The sequence below is a fragment of the Carcharodon carcharias genome, chromosome 4 (assembly GCF_017639515.1).
Source record: "Carcharodon carcharias isolate sCarCar2 chromosome 4, sCarCar2.pri, whole genome shotgun sequence".
Lineage (NCBI taxonomy): Eukaryota > Metazoa > Chordata > Chondrichthyes > Lamniformes > Lamnidae > Carcharodon > Carcharodon carcharias.
This window is the reverse complement of record NC_054470.1, coordinates 204,115,551-204,136,197: the sequence shown is the minus strand read 5'-3', so window position 1 is coordinate 204,136,197 and position 20,647 is coordinate 204,115,551. Positions and strand designations below refer to the sequence as shown.

Genomic DNA, 20,647 nt, shown 5'->3' with positions numbered 1-20,647 from the left:
TCTCCTGATGCCAGGGTTATGCCTGCCCCTTTTGGGGGGATGGGCATAAGGATCCAGTTGTCGTGCTCCACTTAGGAACCAAAGACCTAGGTAGAACCAGGAATGATTTTCCGCTGAGAAAATTTGAGGAGTTAGGGTCCAAATTAAAATGTGCTCAAGTTAACTCAAAAGTAATCGTCTCTAAATTGTTCCTGAGCTAGGCACCAATTGGCATAGGGTCAAACAGACTAGAGGTTTAAATACATGGCTCAAAGGATGGTGCGGGAAGAAGGGGTTTGGCTTCATTGGGCCCTGGCCCCAGTACTCAGGAAAGAGGGAGCTATTTGATCAGGATGGGCTCCACTTAAACCGGGCTGGGTTCACAATCCTGGCAATTTATATAATTAGGGCCATTGGATAAGACCTTAAACTAATGTTGAGGGGTAGGGGGACAGGGATCAGGTGAAAGGAGATATAGAAATATGTGGGGAGCATCTTCCAGTCGATGAGCGGGGGCGGGGCCTGCTCGTTGACGCCTAAAATGACTCGGGGATAGGTCGGGCATGAGTCCCTACGTCTCCCCACGTCATTTAGATTCTCAGTTCGGCGGGTGCACAGCCAAATTGGCTGCGTGCCCGTCGAACTGTCAACGGTCTATTAAGGTCATTAAAAAAACTAATTAAGATGATTAATGGACCTTCCCTCCAACCTTAAGGTTGGCGGGCAGGCCGGGAGCCCTGGCGGGCTTCAGAAGAAACATGAATCCCCATTCACAGGTGGGACGAGGTTTCAAGAGGGTATTTAAATTTTTAGGAAATGTTTCAATAAAAGTTATGGACATGTCCCAATTCATGTGATAGTGTCACATAATGGGACATGGCAGGGAAATTTTTTATCACCTTTATTTAAAGCTTTCAATCAGAGCCGATCCCCCTGAGGCAGCACTTTGACACAGGTAGATCTGTGCGCTCTTTCGCATGCATGTGTGAAAGAGCGCACTCATGGCTGAGGGACTCCACCCACACGCACAGGGAGCACACAGCGCTTACTGGTGGACGTCACACTGGGTGGGCCTTAATTGGCCCGCCCATGTAAAATGGCGGTGCCGCCCCCGACCGGGGGTGCCGGTTGGAAGGAAGGCCGCCCGCTCCTGCTCCCGCACTCCCCCCCCCACCCCCCAATGGGGGGAAAATGTTGCCCATAAAACAAAAGTTGAGACAATAGAATAGCGGAGCATTGTGGGTAAAGACAAGCAGAGCAGAACATAGAGTTTAACAGTAATAGTACATCAGCGAATATGGTCCATGCAAAGAATAGTAGTGAAAGGTTCATTATCTAAATGCACAAAACATTCACAATACATTACAGAGACATGGTTACAAGGTGAAAGAGGCTGGGAAGTAAAAATTTCAGGGCATATATCATCTCAAAAAGAGACAAAATGGAAAATGAGGAGCAGTAACCTTGAGGATGATGTAAGGACGTTAGTGAGAAAGGATCTTGGATCAAAAGATCAGGAAGTAGACTGAGTGTGGGTGGAGATCAGGGATAGCAAGGATCAGGAAATGCTGGTGGGAGTAGGTTATAGGCCCCCAAACAGTAGTTATACCATTGAACAGAGCATTAAACAAGAAATCATTGGAGCTTGTGAAAAAAGCAATGTCATAATTATGGGGGACTTTAATCTCCATATAGACTGGACCAATCAAATTGGCAAAGGTGATTTGGAACAAAAACAGAATTACCTGGAAAAACTCAGCAGGTCTGGCAGCATCGGCTGTGGAAGGGTCATGAAGACTCGATACGTCAACTCTTTTCTTCTCCGCCGATGCTGCCAGACCTGCTGAGTTTTTCCAGGTAATTCTGTTTTTGTTTTAGATTTCCAGCATCCGCAGTTTTTTGTTTTTATCAAGGTGATTTGGAAGATGAGTTTGTAGAATGCTTTCATGACAGTTTCCTGGAACGATATGTTGTGGAATCAACTGGGGATAAAGTTATTTTAGGGTTGATATTGTGTAATTAGGCAAGGTTAATCAGTAATCTCATAGTACAAGATCTGCTGGGAAATAGTGATCATAATACAATTGAATTCCATATTAAGTTAGAATGTGACATACTTAATCTCAAACTAGAATCTATGTAATGAAGGGACTGTTGGCTAAGGTTGATTTGGTAAATAGATTAAAGGTATGGCAGTAAATAAGAAATGGGAAACATTTAAAGAAACAATTCAAAATGTCCAACAAAAATATTCCATTAAAAAACAAAAACTCAGCAACAAAGATCCATCTACAACTTACCAAGGAGTTTAAGGATAGTATTAGATTAAAGGAGCCTTATAAATTTATAAAGGATAGTAGTAAGCCTGAGGATTGAGACTGTAGAAATCAGCAAAGGGCCACCAAAAAAATTGATAATAAGGGGAAAAAAAAGAACATGAGAGTAAACTAACCAAGAATATAAAAACAGATTTACAAATATATAAAAAGAAGAGGAGCTAAAGTAAACAGTGATCCCTTACAGGAAGAGACAGGTGAAATCATCATGGCAAAGGAGGAAATGGCAAAGACAGATAATAAATATTTTGTCTGAACAAGCTCTGAAGAAGGGTCATACGGACTCAAAATGTTAACTTTGTTTGTCTCTCCACAGATGCCACTGGACCTGCTGAGTTTTTCCAGCATTTTCTATTTTTGTTTCTGTTTTCCAGCATCTGCAGTATTTTGCTTTTAAGAAATATTTTGTGCCTGTTTTCTCAGGAGAACACACAAGTTACTAATTTTGGGATTAAAAAGAGTGAGGAAATTAAGATAATTAATATCATCAGAGAAAAAGTATTGGAGAAATTTAAGGAACTAAAAAGCAACAAATCCCCAGAACCTGATGGCTTACATTCTCGCACTCTAAAAGAGATGGCTACTGAGATAGCAGATGCTCTGGTTATAATTTTCCAAAATTCCCTAGATTCTGGCACTGTGTTATATAGTTCTAGCATAACTTCACAGCTCTTATACACTAGCCTCGGCTAATAAAGGGAATAATCCTGTAAGCCTTCTTAACAACTTTATCCAGGATCACCAACTCTTAGGAAATAAAATATGGAGTACTTTGACTGGGGAAGGAGTGGTGGGGGGTGGGGGGAGGTGGAGGTGGATGGATGCGAGGAGTTTGGTGGTGACCGTGAGAGCAGGGGAGCTTTTCTTACTATAATGATATGATACATATAATATGAAAATCTGTAGCTACACACGCTTCTCTGGGGACTTCAATCTAACACCACCTTGTGGTTGATGCCAGGAGTGCGGCTGCACCAATAACTTTAGAAATACAGGACAAATATAGTCCTGAGAAAAAACAATGAGGTAGATAGGACAATAAGCGGAATTACAGGATGATCCCGTATAAAATGGGACAGTTTTTCACACTGACCTTATTTACCTGTCCGGCTACTATTAGGGATCTATAGGCATACACTTTAAGGTACCTCTGTTCCTTTACACTTCTCAGAATCCTATTTATTTGTGTATTCCATTGTCTTGCTTGTCCTCCCCGAATGCATTGGCTCACACTTCTCTAGATTGAATTCTATTTGCCAATTTTCTGCACACCTGACTAGTCCATTGATATCTTCCTGCAGTTTACGTGACTGCGTAACAGGACTGTATAACAGGACTGACAGTGTAACAGGACTGTATAACAGGACTGACTGCGTAACAGGACTGTATAACAGGACTGACTGCGTAACAGGACTGTATAACAGGACTGACTGCGTAACAGGACTGTATAACAGGACTGACTGCGTAACAGGACTGTATAACAGGACTGACTGCGTAACAGGACTGTATAACAGGACTGACTGCGTAACAGGACTGTATAACAGGACTGACTGCGTAACAGGACTGTATAACAGGACTGACTGCGTAACAGGACTGTATAACAGGACTGACTGTGTAACAGGACTGACTTTTTTTTAATATTCATTTAAGGGATGTGGGCTTCACTGGCTGGGACAGCATTTATTGGCCTTCTTGAACCTCTGCAGTCCCTGTGGTGTAGGTACACCCACAGTGCTGTTAGAAAGGCAGCTTCAGGATTTTGACCTAGAGACAGTGAAGGAACAGTGATATATTTCCAAGTCAGGATGGTGAGTGACTTGGATGGGAACTTCCAGGTGGTGGTGTTCCCATCTATCTGCTGACCTTGTCCTTCTAGATGGTAGTGGTCATGGGTTTGGAAGGTGCTGTCTAAGGAGCCTTGGTGAATTCCTGCAGTGCATCTTGTAGATGGTACACACTGCTGCTACTGTGCATCGGTGGTGCATGAAATGAATGTTTGTGGATGTGGTGCTAATCAAATGGGCTGCTTTGTCCTGGATGGTGTCAAGCTTCTTGAGTGTTGTGGGAGCTGCACTCATCCAGGCAAGTAGAGAGTATTCCATCACACTCCTGACTTGTGCCTTGTAGATGGTGGACAGGCTTTGGAGAGTTAGGAGATGAGTTACTCATCCACTATTTCTAGCCTGCGCCGGCTAGTCCTGTGTATAACAGGACTGACTGTATAAGAGAACTGACTGTGTATAAGAGGAATGACTGTGTATGACAGGACTGATTGTGTAACTGGCCTCTTTAAAATTAATTTATGGGATGTGGGCTTCGCTGGCTGGGCCAGCATTTATTGCCCATTCCTAGTTGCCCTAGGGAAGGTGGTGCTGAGCTACCTTCTTGAACTGCTGCAGTCCATGTGATATATGTACACCCACAATGCTGTAGGGAGGGAGTTCCAAGATTTTGACCCAGTGACATTGAAGGAACGGCGATATATTTCCAAGTCAGGATGGTGAATGGAAGGGAACTTGCAGGCTGTGGCGTTCCCATCTGCTGCCCTTGCCCTTCTAGATGGTAGTGGTCGTGGGTTTGGAAGGTACTCTCGAAGGAGCCTTGACTGTGTATAACAAGACTGACTGTGTATAAGAGGACTGACTGCATGTAAGAGGACTGACTCTGTATAACAGGACTGACTTTGTATAAGAGGACTGACTGCATGTAAGAGGACTGATTGTGTATAACAGGATTGACTGCGTATAAGAGGACTGACTGCATAACAGGACTGACTGTATATAAGAGGACTGACTGCATTTAAGAGGACTGACTGTATAAGAACTGACTGTGTATGGGAGGACTTACTGAGTATAACAGGACTGACTTTTTTTTACTCATTCACGGGATGTGGGTGTTGCTGGCTGGGCCAGCATTTATTGCCCATCCCTAATTACCCTTGAGAAGGTGGTGATGAGCTGCCTTCTTGAACTGCTGCAGTCCATGTGGTGTAGGTACACCCACAGTGCTGTTAGGGAGGGAGTTCCAGGATTTTGACCCAGCAATCCTGAAGGAACGGTGATACATTTCCAAGTCAAGATGGTGAGTGACTTGCAGGGGAGCTTCCAGGTGGTGGTGTGTTCCCATCTATCTGCTTGTCCTTCTAGATGGAAGTGGTCATGGGTTTGGGAGATGCTGGCGAAGGAGCCTTGGTGAATTCCTGCCGTGCATCCTGTAGATGGTACACACTGCTGCATAACACCGTAGAACAGGAATGACTGCATATGACAGGACTGACTGTGTAACAGGACTGTGTATAACACAGCTGACTGTGTATAACAGGAATGACTACATATAACAGGACTGACTGTGTATAACAGGACTGACTGTGTAACAGGACTGTGTATAACACAACTGACTATGTATAACAGGACTCACTGTACCCACATTCTCTATTGTATAATAGGACTGAGAGTGTGAGAGTAGAAATTAAAGATAAAGGGCAAAATTTTATGGCCTCTCGCTTCGTTGGGATCTTCTGGTGCAGCATTTCTGGCCCCGCTCTCAAAGATGGGGTCATAAAATTCCATCCAAAGTGTACAGTAATTATTTCAAATTTTAAAAGTAACAATTTCTGACTTGCTTCTAACAGGAGAAGGCACAGCCTAGCCAAGTGATCAGCTTGAATGCAGATAGTGTAAGAGATTGACTGGGTCAGGAAGGTGGGTTCAACTTGGTGTTCATCGCTGTCTACATCTTGGTCTCACTGTCTATGGGCTTCTCGTTCTCTTTGTCCTGGCAGATAAGCTGGTAGGGTTTCTTCATCTCATTTTCCTCAATGACAAAGTTGCCAGCCTCGGCATCCATTTTCTGAAGCTCATGGCGAGAGAGGTGTTCTACAATGCCGGCTCCCAGTGAATCTCCCAGCACGTTGGTCGTTGTGCGCAGTCGATCTCTACAAAATCAATCAACAACACATACATACCATCAAACCATGTGTAGCATACATGGGCACAGAAAAGTGAGAACTTGAATTAAATATTGCAGTGTATAAAGTATTTAGAAAAGATAAAAAAGGAAAAGAAAAGTTGGAGGAGCTGTACTTATTAGAGGTAGCATAAGAGCAGTAGAAACATATGATGTAGCCATCAGTAAGGCAGAAATCGAATCCATGTGGATAGGGATAAAAGATAATAAAGGATCAATAACACTAATTTGGGTAATCTACAATCATTCACCAGTAGAAGGGAGGTGAGGAAAAATGTTACCTATATCTGTTTTCAAGAGGCCCACCTTGCTCCTAACCACTTTCTTTTTCCAAATAATTGTAAATAAAAATGCAGAAAGGGGCACATGGACATGAGACCATGCCTGAGTGTGATATAGATTAAGTGAGAAGTTGGGAATTTGGTTCGGTGGGAATTGCTGGTAAGATTTCCTTAACTTTAAATTTAGAATAAGAGTTAGGTTCTTACTTTCAAACATTGTTAGTTCAACAGCCTAATCAAACAAGGAACTGCCTGAAGTGGCAGTTATCTCTCAATCAGCTGAAAGTAGTTGCCCTTGTTAGGTGTTAATTACTATAGTAGAAAGCTGAGCTAGTTAGTGAGTCAGAGACTCTATAAAAGAGAGATTTTAAACCTGCCCAAAGAAAGGGGCATGTGGACACCAGACTACACCTGAACAATATGTAGATTGAGTGAGGAGTTGGGCATTTGGTTCAGGTGGGAATTCGGGGCAGAGGGGAAAAGTTTTCAACTTTTTTTCAGCCTCCAGAGTTGGTGAGTTTCCTTCCTTGTCTCCAAGCTAGGTGAGTGCAACTTTCTTTTACTTTATTTGTGTAAATTATTAATGAATTGACTAATTATGTAAATAAGGCTGGACGGAAATGACAGAACTGGTGGTGTGCCGTGACTACAGCAAATAGGAATCTGGAATGCACTGCAGTCCTGGACAACCATTTCTGCAGAAAGTTTCTGCAGTTTAGGTAACTTTGGCTCTGAGTAGTTGAGCTAGACATTTTCTATTTATTATTAATTCATGGGATGTTGGTGTCACTGGCTAGGCCAGCATTTAATGCCCATTCCTAATCGCCCCTGTGGTGGTAAGCCTTCTTGAACTACTGCAGTCCATGTGGTGCAGGTACACCCATAGTGCTGTTAGGAAGGGAGTTCCAGGATTTTGACCCAGTGACAGTGAAGGAACAGTGATATATTTCCAAGTCAGGATGATGTGTTTTTTGGAGGGGAACTTCCAGGTGATGGTGTTCCCATTTATCTGCTGCCCTTGTCCTTCTATGTTAGTGGTTGTGGGTTTGGAAGGTGCTGTCTAAGGAGTCTTGGTGAGTTCCTGTAGTGCATCTTGTAGATGGTACATACCGTTGCCACTGTGCATCAGTGATGGAGGGAGTGAATGTTTGTGGATGTAGTGCAATCAACTATTCATGACTGGATGTGGCAGGACTGCAGAGCTTAGATCTGATCCATTGGTTGTGGGGTTGCTTAACTCTGTCTCTGGCATGCTGCTTACGTTGTTTGACACGCAAGTAGTCCTGAGTTGTAGTTTCACCAGGTTGACACCTCATTTTTAGGTATGCCTGGTGCTGTTCCTGGAATGCACTCTTGCATTCTTCTTTGAACCAGGGTTGATCCCCTGGCTTGATGGTAATGGTAGAGTGGGTAATATGCTGGGCCATGAGGTTAAAGATTATGGTTGAGTACCTTGCTGCTGCTGATGGCCCACAGCACCTCATGGATGCTCAGTCTTGAGTTGCTAGTTCTGTACGAAATTAATGACGGTATTAGCACAATAGAGAGGGATGACCTAAATTCAGGAAACCAGGATATAGAAGCGGTTTGAGTTGAGAGGTGGGCGTGGTGTACAGGCCCCCAAATGCTAACTACATGGTAATACAGAGTATAAAGGTAGAGATAGTGGGAGCTTATCAGAAAGGTATGCTGATAATCACGGGGGATTTTAATCTACATATAGGCTGGAAGAATCAGATGGGCAAAGGTAGCGAAGATGAGTTGTTCATAGAACGTTTTCGGGATAGTTTCTTAGAGCAGCACGCTCTGGAGCAAATCAGAAAGCAGGATATTCTAGACCTGGTATTGGGCAACAAGATAGGATTAATTGATGACCTCATAGGGAAGGTAGCAGCAATCATAATATGATTGAATTTTACATTCAATTTGAGGGTGAGTGGCCTAAGACTAGTATTTCAAACTTAAATAAGGGCATTTATGAAGGTATGAAAGCAGAGCTAGCTAAAGTGAACTGGCAAATGTGGTTAAGGGATAGGTCAATAGAGGTTCAGTGGCAAACATTTAAAGGGATATTTCAGAATACACAGAATAGATTCTTTCCAATGAGAAAGAAAAATTCCAAGGGGAGGACCCACCATCTGTGATTAACTAAAGTTAAAGACGGTATCAGACTTAAAGAGAAAGCATATAATTGCGCAAAGACAGATGGCAGGTCAGAAAATTGTGAAGAATATAAGGAACAGCAAAGGATAACAAAATGATTAATAAGGAGGGAAAAATTAGGGAATGAGAAAAAGCTAGCTAGAAATATAAAGACAGGTACTAAGAGTTTCTATCGATTATTTAAAAAAGAAAAGAGGGTCAGCCGTGATCATATTGAATGGCGGAGCAGGCTCTAATGGCCGATTGACCTACTCCTGCTCCTAGTTTCTACATCTAAAAGAGTTAACAAAGTGAGTGTTGGTCTTATAGAAAGTGAGTCTGGGGAATTAATAATGAAAAAATAAGGAGATGGCAGATGGATTAAACAGTTATATTTCTTTGGTCTTCACTATGGAGGATACAAGTAACATCCCAAAAATTGCTGTAAATCAGGAAGTTGAAGGGAGGGAGGAACTCAGGAAAATTACAGTCACCAGAGAAGTGGTACTTAGCAAATTGTTGGAGCTACAGGCTGGCAAATCCCTGGGTCCTGACGGACTTCATCCAAGGGTCTTAAAGGAAGGGGCAAGTGAGATGTTTGATGTGCTGGTTTTAATTTTCCAAAATTCCCTAGATTCAGGAAAAGTTCCATTGGAATGGAAAATAGCAAATAGAACTCCTGTATTCAACAAGGGATGGAGACAGAAAGTGGAAACTACAGGCCAGTTAGCTTAACATCTGACATTGGGAAAATTTTGGAAGTTATTAAAAATGTTATAGCAGGGATTCAGAGTAATCAGGCAGACTCAACATAGTTTTGTGAGAGGGAAACCATGTTTAACCAACTTATTGCAGTTCTTTGAAGAAGTAACATATGCTGTGGATAAAGGGCAACCAGTACGGTACAGTACTTAGATTTCCAGAATTTGATAAGGTGCCATGTTAAAGACTATTGCAGAGGATAAAAGCTTATGATGTAGGGGGTAACATATTGGCATAGATAGAAAATTGGCTAGCTAACCGGAAACAGTAGGCTTAAATGCATCATTTTCTGGTTGGCAAGATGTAAGTGATGCTGTAAGGAACATACCTTTTTATTTCTGTTGGACTGGGGATTAAAATTACAATGGCTGCAAGTTGAAAGACATGTCCACTGGAAAAGGGATATATACAATGTTGCAGTCCTGGAACAGTGTGCCATGAAAGACAGGATGGTTCCGGAAAGGAATCCTGGACCAAGGGGACTGCCTGACAACAACATTTTAATTGGCTCCTGACTAGGTGACCAGGTTTTGAGAGCATTGAAACAGAATAGCTCCTAGCTTGAAAGGAACAAGACCTAAAACTCCTCCCTTCTCTGAGTAAGATTCCAGTAATTCCACAATAATAGCTAGCTGGTTTTTCTCCGCGTATCTCTATAACCTGCTTTATCTCTAAAAACACCTGTCATGAGGCAACGGGGAAAATCACAGTTAGTCATTGAAAGGCAAGTGCTCAACTAGTAAACTAAATACTGAAAGTGTTGGAAGTCCACATCGTGTCATCAACAGGAACTGAAAGAAATTTGGACGACATCAAAATCAACCCATCAAATCCTGTATTGTGGAATTGGTGCTATTGAACTGTTTTATCTGACCCTTAAAATCCATGTTTTTGTGTCTTATGTGCCTTGTATGTGTGCGTAAAGGGATTTAAGAAGGGGATAGAGTTTAGGGGCAGAATTTTCCCATTGGTGTGTGGGGGTGGGCCTCTGGCCCCTTCCAGGGCTCACTGAGTGATCTTTGCTGTGTCGCCCAATCATCTGTCCACACTTGTGTCAAGCAGGTACAGACACTCTGTTCAGCCATGCATTGACCTTTATCCACGCCCATTGGGACCAGCCAAGCCATACACAGCGAGCCAGAGGCTTCACAGCCATTGCTGGCTTCTCCTGTGTCCAGGGTGCAATAGATTGCACACATGTGGCCATCAAGGCGCCAGCAGGTGAGCCCGGTGCCTTTGTCAACAGGAAGGGCTTCCACTCCATGAACGTGCAGATAGTGTGTGATCACAGGATGCAGATTCTACAAGTCTCTGCAAGGTGCCCAGGCAGCTCCCACGACACCTACATCCTCAGGCCTTCCCAGGTGCTGAGGCTCTTCAGTACTCCAGCCCGGCTGGATGGATGGCTGCTGGGTGACAAGGGCTATCCCCTCAGAAGGTGGCCCATGATGCCTCTCCCATCCAAGAACAGAAGCTGAGCAGCGATACAATAGGAGCAATGCCTCCACAAGGGCTGTGGTGGAGAGAACCATCGGTCTTAAGATGCGCTTCCGATGCCTGGACCGCTCGGGGGCGCACTCCAGTACCCCCCAGATCATGTATCGGTGATGGTGCATGCTGCACTCTCCTGAATTTTGCGCTGGAAAGGTGGGGGGGGAACACAGTGGACAATGAAAACGTCGCCACGATGGCTGCGGCTGCACATGATGAGTCCAGCAGTGAGTCCGAGGCTGAGCAGGCACAGGGAAATGCTGAGAGGGTAGACGCTGACCTGGGCATGCTGCAGAGAGACATGGACACCCAGGAGGCTTTAATCCAACGAACTTTCATCTGGCACACCACAGGTGGACCTCCAGGACAAGCCTGGGCTGTAGGCTCCATAGTTGACACTTCAGTGCAAAATCTGCCAGGTTAGGAACAGTAACTAAGGGCCTAGTTAATGAAGCTGAATGTCCAACAAAGCACTCATTATATCTTTGGAAACCATCCACATGCAGAAGAAAAGAGGCACCCTTGGCCATGGTGACATATCTGAATTTAAAATGTCAAGCAAGCAAACTTATGCAAAAAAAAGACAATAGTGTTACAATTCAGAACAAATCATAAGGACCTCATTTCGGGCCAACATAAAAGCACCAGTGATAAACCCATGCTGTGCCTAAGGTGCCCTATGTTTTCATTTCTGGGTGCTACATCTTGGTGCTGCATAAGACCTAGGAGCAGAAATTAGGCCATTCGGCCCATCGAGTCTGCTCCACCATTCAATCATGGCTGATAAGTTTCTCAACCCCACTCTCCTGCCTTCTCCCCGTAACCTTTGATCCCCTTACCAATCAAGAACCTATCTATCTCGGTCTTAAATACATTCAATGACCTGGCCTCCACAGCCTTCTGTGGCAATGAATTCCATAGATTCACCACTCTCTGGCTAAAGACGTTTCTCCTCATCTCTGTTCTAAAAGGTCTTCCCTTTACTCTGAGGCTGTGCCCTTGGGTCCTAGTCTCTCCTACTAATGGAAAAATCTTCTTCCCCACGTCCACTCTATCCAGGCCTTTCAGTATTCTGTAAGTTTCAATCAGATCTCCCCTCATCCTTCTAAACTCCATCGAGTATAGACCCAGAGTCTTCAAACGTTCCTCATATGTTAGGCCTTTTATTCCTGGGATCGTTCTCGTGAACCTCCTCTAGACCCTCTCCAGAGCCAGAACATCCTTCCTGAGATACGGGGCCCAAAATTGCTCTCAATATTCTAAATGTGGTCTGACCAGAGCCTTATAAAGCCTCAGCAGCACATCCCTGCTTTTATATTCTAGTCCTCTCGAAATAAATGCCATCATTTCCCTTCCTAACTACCAACTCAACCTGCAAGATAACCTTAAGAGAATCCTGGACCAGGACTCCCAAGTCCCTTTGCACTCCAGATTTCTGCCTGCTGACTCTGCTGTCCTGTTGGCCTCGATGACCTTGGTGGTCGTACTCTGATGCATGGAGCCTGTGCTGGCCCCGCTTGGGAGAGAGCTGCCAGTTCTAGAGCTGGCATCTCTCCAGTTGTCGCAGCCTCACTGGGTGCTACAGTCACTGGAAGAGGAGCGGAGGAGTTGCTGTCCTCATCCGGAGCACCCTAAGAGGAGCCCACAGAAATAACATGCAGTTGCTGCGCCAACGTGAGGTCACTTCGGACCTCCCTGCTCACTGTGGATGGATGGACACCAAGCTGGGAAACTTGGTGCCCACACCATTTCCGACGTTGAGGTCAATGCCTTTATGAGGGCTTGCTGGTCAGAGCGTATCCCCAGGAAGCCCTGATGGGTCTCCTGGCGGAGCCTCTCCACAGAGTCACCACTCTCTCCATGGAGGACGCATGGTGCTCGGACGTGTGGCTCATTGCTTTGGCAATCGGCCACATAGGCTGCTCCACCACAGAGATCAAGCCAAGCATAGCCTCATGTATCTCCCCCAGATGCTTCCACACACCCAGCTGCATTTCCTGCCCCTGCTACATCATGGACGACTCCAGAGGCACATCATCAGGCTTCTCCAGTGACTGTGAAGTGCCCTCACCGCTGTGACCCGGGACACCAGCCTATGTTTGAATTCCCACCGAGAAGCTAGTATCTGCACTGATGCCTGCCTCACAGAAATGGTGTGACACTGGTGAGACTTCAGGCCCCTTGGGTGTGAGAGGGGGCCTCTGCTGCTTCTCCTCCTGGCCCTGCTCCGAAGATGCTGAAACGAAGAAGAAGGACAGTGGATCAGTTAACGTGGAGACAATGACAAAGTGCATCCCTGTCCCCCAGATCATTATGTGCTCATCCTTCCATAAGCAATGGTCAAGCCATGTTGCAAAATTAAATCAATTAACATTCAACACTGTTATGGCTGTTGGGAGAACAATATTGACCTCACTGATGCGCTTAAGTATCTGGCTGTGGCACCCCAGCCTCACTGACATCAGTGGACCTGGACGCATGGCACCTCTCCTGCTCAAACCGGCTAAGAATGGTGATCTGCGCCTGGCCGCCACCAGTCCTCCCTTGCTCTGCCGCGTTACGAGCATTCTTCTCCTGAAAATGAGAGAGGGGCATTGATTAGTGCAAATTGCACATGGATTCGCTTTGCACATGGCCCACCCCAACCAGAGTGGGACATGTCAGGGCTCCAGTGCTTCCTAACCCTGCTGCTGCCGAACACTCTCTCAAAGATACTAAGCCTGTTCCCCAACGCCCCCCACCGACTCCACGCCTCCCTTTGCCAAATACTGCCTACATCACATTAGGCACCACGCGGTATATCCTTCAATTAAGGCCCGTCCAGCATACTTCACGTCTCCCGTGCAGAATGGGAATCGGGAGTGGGCAGACGGTGGATGCAATCACATGGAGTGCAGAGGGCAGCAGATGGTTCATTGCCATGCCACCTTGAAGCTCCCCTCCCAGCATCTCATTACCCTGACTTTGACATATCCTGGAGTTCCAGCACTGCGCCCTGGTGCAGCTCCTCCAGGTTGCCCCCAAAACAGTCATGTGGGACTCAGCGTAACACATGCTGTGGGGGCAAAACACATCTCTCCATAGCCCTCTCAGGCTGACCTCAGCATGGGCAATATCTGCTGGCCCACCCAGCAAAGGGCGCATGCTATCAATGATTCAATGCAGTCACTACACTCAGACTCGGTTGGGGGGGGGGGGGTAAGCCAACCTGCTGGATTAAATGCCCAATGCCAGCATGGTACTCTCCCTGCCAGAGCGCAACAAGTCATTAAAGCACTTGCGACACTGGATGCAGGTGCACCGCACCATGTCGCGGGAGCTCACCACCTCCACCTCATCCCAGGCATGTTTCTTCATGTAGGGTGGCCTCCTCCTCCCATCCTGGGAAACCAGCACCTCCCACCGAGCTGCCACCTCCTCGGAGGGCAGCAAAGCAGTCATCCGAGAAACGAGGGGCACACTGGACCCCCCTGCCCTACCCTCCGGCCTGGCCTGCCCCGAAGGGCTACCCTCCGGCCTGTACAGCCCTTCACCCAACCATTGAGAGCAGCCTTTCCAAGGCTGCCAGGCCTTCCTTTATACAAGGTGCCATTGGACCCGGCGGCCTGAGCATGCTGGCCACCGCCTGCCCACTCCCAATTCCCATTCTGCATGGGAGACGTGAAGTATGCTGGACGGGCCTTAATTGGCCTGCCTGTGTAAAATGGCGGCGCAGACCCGATCACGAGCAGTGTTTGGGCCCGCTCCACGCCACCTTTCCCCCCCCCCCCCACCCCCCACCAACCAGAAAATTCAGTCCTATGTTATAGAGTTAGAAATTAGCATTTCATATTTATTTCTTTTGCCACTGGTTAATGACCAGTGTCAAATGTTTGTTTGTTCAATAAACAGTTATTTACTTATTAAGTTTACAAACCTAGTGCTTGTATTCTGTTAACCTAAGTTAAACTGTTAGGTAGAATTGGGGCAGTCTGGTGGTTTGATCAAACTTCCCACATTTGTCATGGCTCGGGGAGCAGTAGGACTTGATATTGCAGCGCACTATCCCCAGTGAGTCGTGACAAAGTTTAGGGGCTCAGATCTGGGATATTTTGGAACAAAAGACAGTGACAATTTGTGTGTAGATTTACTAAGTAATAAAAGCTAAAAGGAAACATCAGGTTTCTACTGATAAGGTGGCATTGGAAACTGCTAAAGCTTTCCTGTGGTGGAAGAGGTGTACTGACGATTTTACAAGAGATCCCAAAAGCCAGGTTAATTGAATTGTCAAGTAAATTACAAGTAGGATTGTCTGCCAAGCCTACGAAGGCAGAGATAATCGAAGAGATGGCACAGCATTTGAAATTGGAAGGAATACCCGAGAGACCAATTTCTCCAAGGAGTGGTTCATTGGAATCACAGAATCTCACAGTGCAGAAGAGGCTCTTCGGCACATCAAGTCTGTACTGACACGTGAGGAACACCTGACCTACCTACCTAATCCCATTTACCAGCACTTGGCCCATAGCCTTGAATGTTATGATGTGCCAAGTGCTCATCCAGGTACTTTTTAAAGGATGTGAGGCAACTCGCCTCCACCATCCTCCCAGGCAGTGCATTCCAGACTGTCACCACCCTCTGGGTAAGAAGGTTTTTCCTCACATCCCCCTAAACCAACTGCCCCTCACCTTGAACTTCAGTCCCCTCATGACTGACCCTTCAACTAACGGGAACAGCTGCTCCCTATTCAACCTGTCCAGGCCCCTCAGAATCTTGTACACCTCGATCAGGTCGCCCCTCAGTCATCTCTGCTCCAACAAAAACAACCCAAGTCTATCCAACCTCTCTTCATAACTTAAATGTTTCATCCCAGGCAACATCCTGGTGAATCTCCTCTGCACCCCCTCCAGTGCAACCTTCCTATAATGTTGCGACCAGAACTGCACACAGTACTCCAGCTGTGGCCTCACCAAGGTTCTATACAACTCCAACATGACCTCCCTACTTTTGTAATCTATGCCTCGATTGATAAAAGGCAAATGTCCCAAATGCCCTTTTTCACCACCCCATTAACATGCCCCTCCACCTTCAGAGATCTATGGACACACATGCCAAGGTCCCTTTGTTCCTCAGAACTTCTTAGTGTCATGTCATTCATTGAATACTTCCTTGTCAAATTACTCCTTCCAAAGTGTATCACCTCTCACTTTTCAGGGTTAAATTCCATCTGCCACTTATCTGCCCATTTGACCATCCCGTCTATATCTTCCTGTAGCCCAAGACACTCAACATCACTGTTAACCAACCGGCCAATCTTTGTCATCTGCAAACTTATTAATCCTACCCCCCACATAGGCATCTATGTCGTTTATATAAATTACGAATAATAGGGGACCCAGCACAGATCCCTGTGGTATGCCACTGGACACTGGCTTCCAGTCACTAAAGCATCCTTCTGTCATCACCCTCTGTCTCCTACAACTAAGCCAACTTTGAATCCACCTCATCAAATTACCCTGTATCCCATGTGCATTTGCCTTCTTTATAAGTCTCCCATGTGGGACCTTGTCAAAGGCTTTGCTGAAATCCATATAAACTACATCTACTGCACTACCCTCATCTACACACCTGGTCACCTCCTCAAAAAATTCAATCAAATTTGTTAGGCATGACCTCCCTCTGACAAAGCCATGCTGACTATCCCTGATCAAACCTTGCCTCTCCAAGTGGAGATAGATTCTCTCCTTCAGAATTTTCTCCAATAGTTTCCCTGGGCTCAAGTTCAGTTGCAAATAAAAGTGGAACTAGAGGCAGCAGAGAAAGAAAAAGGAAAGGAGAGAGCATTCCAAAGGGAACAGGCAGAAAAGGAAAGAGTACATTTTAAAGGAATTTGGAAATGGCAAAGTTAGAAAAGGAGGAAAGAGAATTCCAGCTTAACATGCTGACAGTTAAAAAAGAGACACCAGTAGGTGAGTCAAGACTTATTTCCAGATCAGAACCAGTGGGGATGTTTAAATTTGTATATGCTCTTCTAAAGTTTAAGGAAAGGGATGTTGGAAGCATTCTTTATTTCATTTGAGAAGATAGCTAAATGATGAATTGACAAAAGGAAAACTGGGCATTGCTAATGCAGAGTAAATTGACAGGTAGAGCACTGGAATTTTATGCTTCACTGACAGAGGAGGTTTCTAGGGATTATGATGTGGTGAAAAAGGCCATTTTGAGTGCATATGAGTTGGCCCCTGAAGCATACAGACAAAAGTTTTAAAATTTTAAGGAAACAGCCTGAGCAAACTTACTTTGCATTTGAAAGGATTAAGCAAAGTAGTTTTGACAGGTGGATACAAGCATTAGGAGTTGAAACTACCTATGAAGTTCTCAGAGACCATTCTCTTGGAAGAACTTAAAAACTTCCTACCTTCTGCAATAAGCACCTATGTTGAAGATCAAAGGGTTGCAATTGCTAGACAGGCAGCAGTAATGGCTGATTATTATGAGCTGATCCATAAAACTAAACCTTTTTTCCCATCATCCCCATACATTTGCAAAGGATAGAAAGTGAGAGAGTGAAAGGAAGGCAAGTAGACAGAGTAAAGAATGGAATACCTTGAGATTTTCTTCCCAAATCAGGAAGGTACTGAGGGCAGAGCCTAAGGGCAGAATTTTCTGCCTACCGGGCAGGCGGGCCTGACCCAATCTCCAGTGGGCGGGGAGCCGATCCCCACTGCCATTTTATATGGGCGGGCCAATTAAGGCCCACCCAGCATGATGCCCAGAGGAAAGCTCCATGCGCTTCCTGTGCGGACGGGGGAGGTGGGGGGGGGAAGGATTCCCCAAATGCGAGAGTGCACTCTTTCGTGCATGCACACAAAAGAGCGCAAATCTCCCTGAGGCTAAGTGCTGCCTCAGGGAAATCACTTACACTTGTTCAAACATTGAAAATAGAAAAATAAAAAAATCCTTAACATGCCCCTGTCATGTGACAATGTCACACGAGATGGGACATGTTAATAAATTTCACTAAAACTTTATTAAAGTTTTTTAAACCCTACATGAAACCTCATCCCGCCGGTGGATGAGGTTTCATGTTTTTTCAGAAGCCCGCTGGGGCTCCTGGCCTGCCCACCACCTTAAGGTTGGACGGGCAGGTCCTTTAATTGTTTTAATGATCCTGTCAATGGCCTCAATTGATTTCGCGGTGCCCCCGCCTTCCTGAAAATTAAAATGGGGTGGGATGATGTCGGGGGTTGCCCCCAAAATTCCAGCAAAAGAATTTGAGTAGTTCCTGTGTCCCTTAACATAGTTATGAGTTTAGTGGCATCATATGAGGAAGGGGTTATTTTTCCTTTAGACAAAAACACTTCATATCTCTCATCTACCTTATTCACTTCACCTGCGTTCACAGCAGTGGTTACCTCCAGTCCCTTATTTGTAGTTAAAGCTACAATTTGATCCGTGGCATTTTCTTTGAGTTCCCTTTTCAGACTCACTCTTACGAACTCCAATAAGTTCCTTTAGCTTCCATCACAACTTCCAGCATTCTGAATGAATATGTCCCACTTTGTTACAATGGAAACACTTAGGGCTGGATTTTGCCGTCAGTGAGCAGGGGGCGGGGCTGCTCGCCGACGTGCAAAATCACCCGGGATGTACTACGTTAGCTAAACATGATGTGGATGTAGGAGACTCAGTGCTGATAAAACAACATCTTTACCGGTTGAGAAAAACAAGCTCAGGTAGAAACAGAGATCTAATATATGCTGGACAATCAATTGATTGAAGTGGCTGGAGTTCAACGGTAGTATTGGTTCCTAAGAAATGGATCCACCAGGTTTTATATATACTATAGGAAAATGAATGGAGTAACAAGGTCAGATTCATACGCAATGCGGCTAGAAGGTTAGGGTTGGCAATATCTCATTTCTTTCTAAAATTAATCTATTGAAGGGGTACTGGCAAGTACTATTAACATTAAGGGCTAAAGATATATCTGCCTTTGTTACATCAAGTGAGTTGTAGCAATATCCAGTCATGCTGTTTGAACTTAAAACACCCCAGCTAAATTTCAGAGACTTATGAATCAAGTTGTAGCTAAAGTACATAACTATGTGGGTTAATTAGATGATGTCGTAATATATAGTAACACATTAGAAGAACATTTAAAGCGATTACAGGACTTGTTTAGGCAATTGCTGTTAGCAACTTGGGGGTAGGTGCAGTCCTATTTCAAGATGATAAATTGTGGATAGAGAAGCTGGTGGGGTACTTTTTTTCAAAAAACTAAATCAATATCAGAGGAAGTACTCTATAGTAGAAAAAAACTCTAGCATTGTTGTTGTCTCTTCAACATTTTGTGTCTGACACAATAACACAGAAACACTAATCTACACTGACCATAATCTGCTGGCATTCATTGAAAAGTTTAAAACTTGAAATGTGAGACTGTTTAGATGGAGTCTATTGTTTCAACTATTCAATGTAAAGATTGTTCACATTGCTGGTAAAGATAATGTGATTGCAGATGTATTGGCCCCAGTGTAAAATACTAAAATAAGTTAAAGGGGTAAGAAATGCTGAAGATTGTATAAGGGGGAGGAAGGATGAATGAAATTAAGTCTCCTGTTTTGTTATCCATGTGTCACATACCTTCTGATGAAACTTACTTTTGAAATGACGTTTCAACTCTTAAGGGTAAAGGCATGTAAAGACTATATCTTTTTATTTTCTGTTGGACTGGGGATTAAAATTACAATGGCTTCAGGTCAAAAGATATGTCCACTGGGGCAGGATGAGAGATATATACAATGTTGCAGTCCTGGAACAGTGTGCCATGAAAGACAAGTTGGCGTTGGAAAGGAGTCCTGGACCAGGGGAGCTACCTGGCAGCTACATTTTAATTGGCTCCTGACCAGGTGACCAGGATTATGTGAGCAGTGCAGCAGGATAACTGCTAACCTGAAAGGAACAAGGCCTAAAACTTGTCTCTCCTGTGTATGGAAGATTCCAGTAATTCCAAAATAATAGCTAGCTAGTTTTTTCTCCTCATATCTATAACCTGTCTTCTCTCTGAAAACCCCTGTCAGGAGGCAAAGGGGAAAATCACTTAGAGAAATTGAAAGGCAAGTGCTCAACCAGTGAACTGAATACTGAAAGTGCTAGAAGACCGCCTCATGTCATCAACAAGAACTGAAAGGAATTTGGAAGACATCAATCAAAACCAACCCATCGAAACCTGTACTCTAGAATTGGTGCTATTGAACTGTTGTATCCGACCCTTAAGACACAAAAACATGGATTTTATGTGTCTTGTATATATGTGTGCGTGTGCACGTGTGCAGATTTAAGAAGGGGGTAAAGTTTAACTTGTAGAGTTAGAAATTAGCAGCTCATATTTCTTTCCTTTGGCCACTGGTTAATGACAATCTGTTCTTTTTTCATTCATGGGATGTGGACTTCGCTGGCTGGGACAGCATTTATTGCCCATCCCAAATTGTCCTTGAGAAAGTGGTGGTGTGCTGCCTTCTTGAACCTCTGCAGGCCACGTGGTGTAAGTACACCCACCATGCTGTTAGGAAGGGATTTTGACACAGCGACAGTGAAGGAGCGGCAATATATTTCCAAGTCAGGATGGTGAGTAACTTGGAGGGGAACCTCCAGGTGGTGGCGTTCCCATCTATCTGCTGCCCTTGTCTTTCTAGATGGTAGTGGTCG

The 20,647-nt window shown here is 44.8% G+C and overlaps 1 protein-coding gene across 1 annotated transcript in view; it reads right to left on the bottom strand.

Moving 5' to 3' along the window:
- Positions 1-6,044: 6,044 nt before the first annotated feature.
- LOC121277116 (excitatory amino acid transporter 1-like) overlaps positions 6,045-20,647 on the bottom strand; it is a 162,349-nt gene continuing 147,746 nt past the window's right edge. Inside the window, exon 9 of the mRNA XM_041186137.1 lies at positions 6,045-6,249. Coding sequence (XP_041042071.1) covers positions 6,045-6,249 — 205 coding nt within the window. The remainder of the gene's footprint in view (positions 6,250-20,647) is intronic.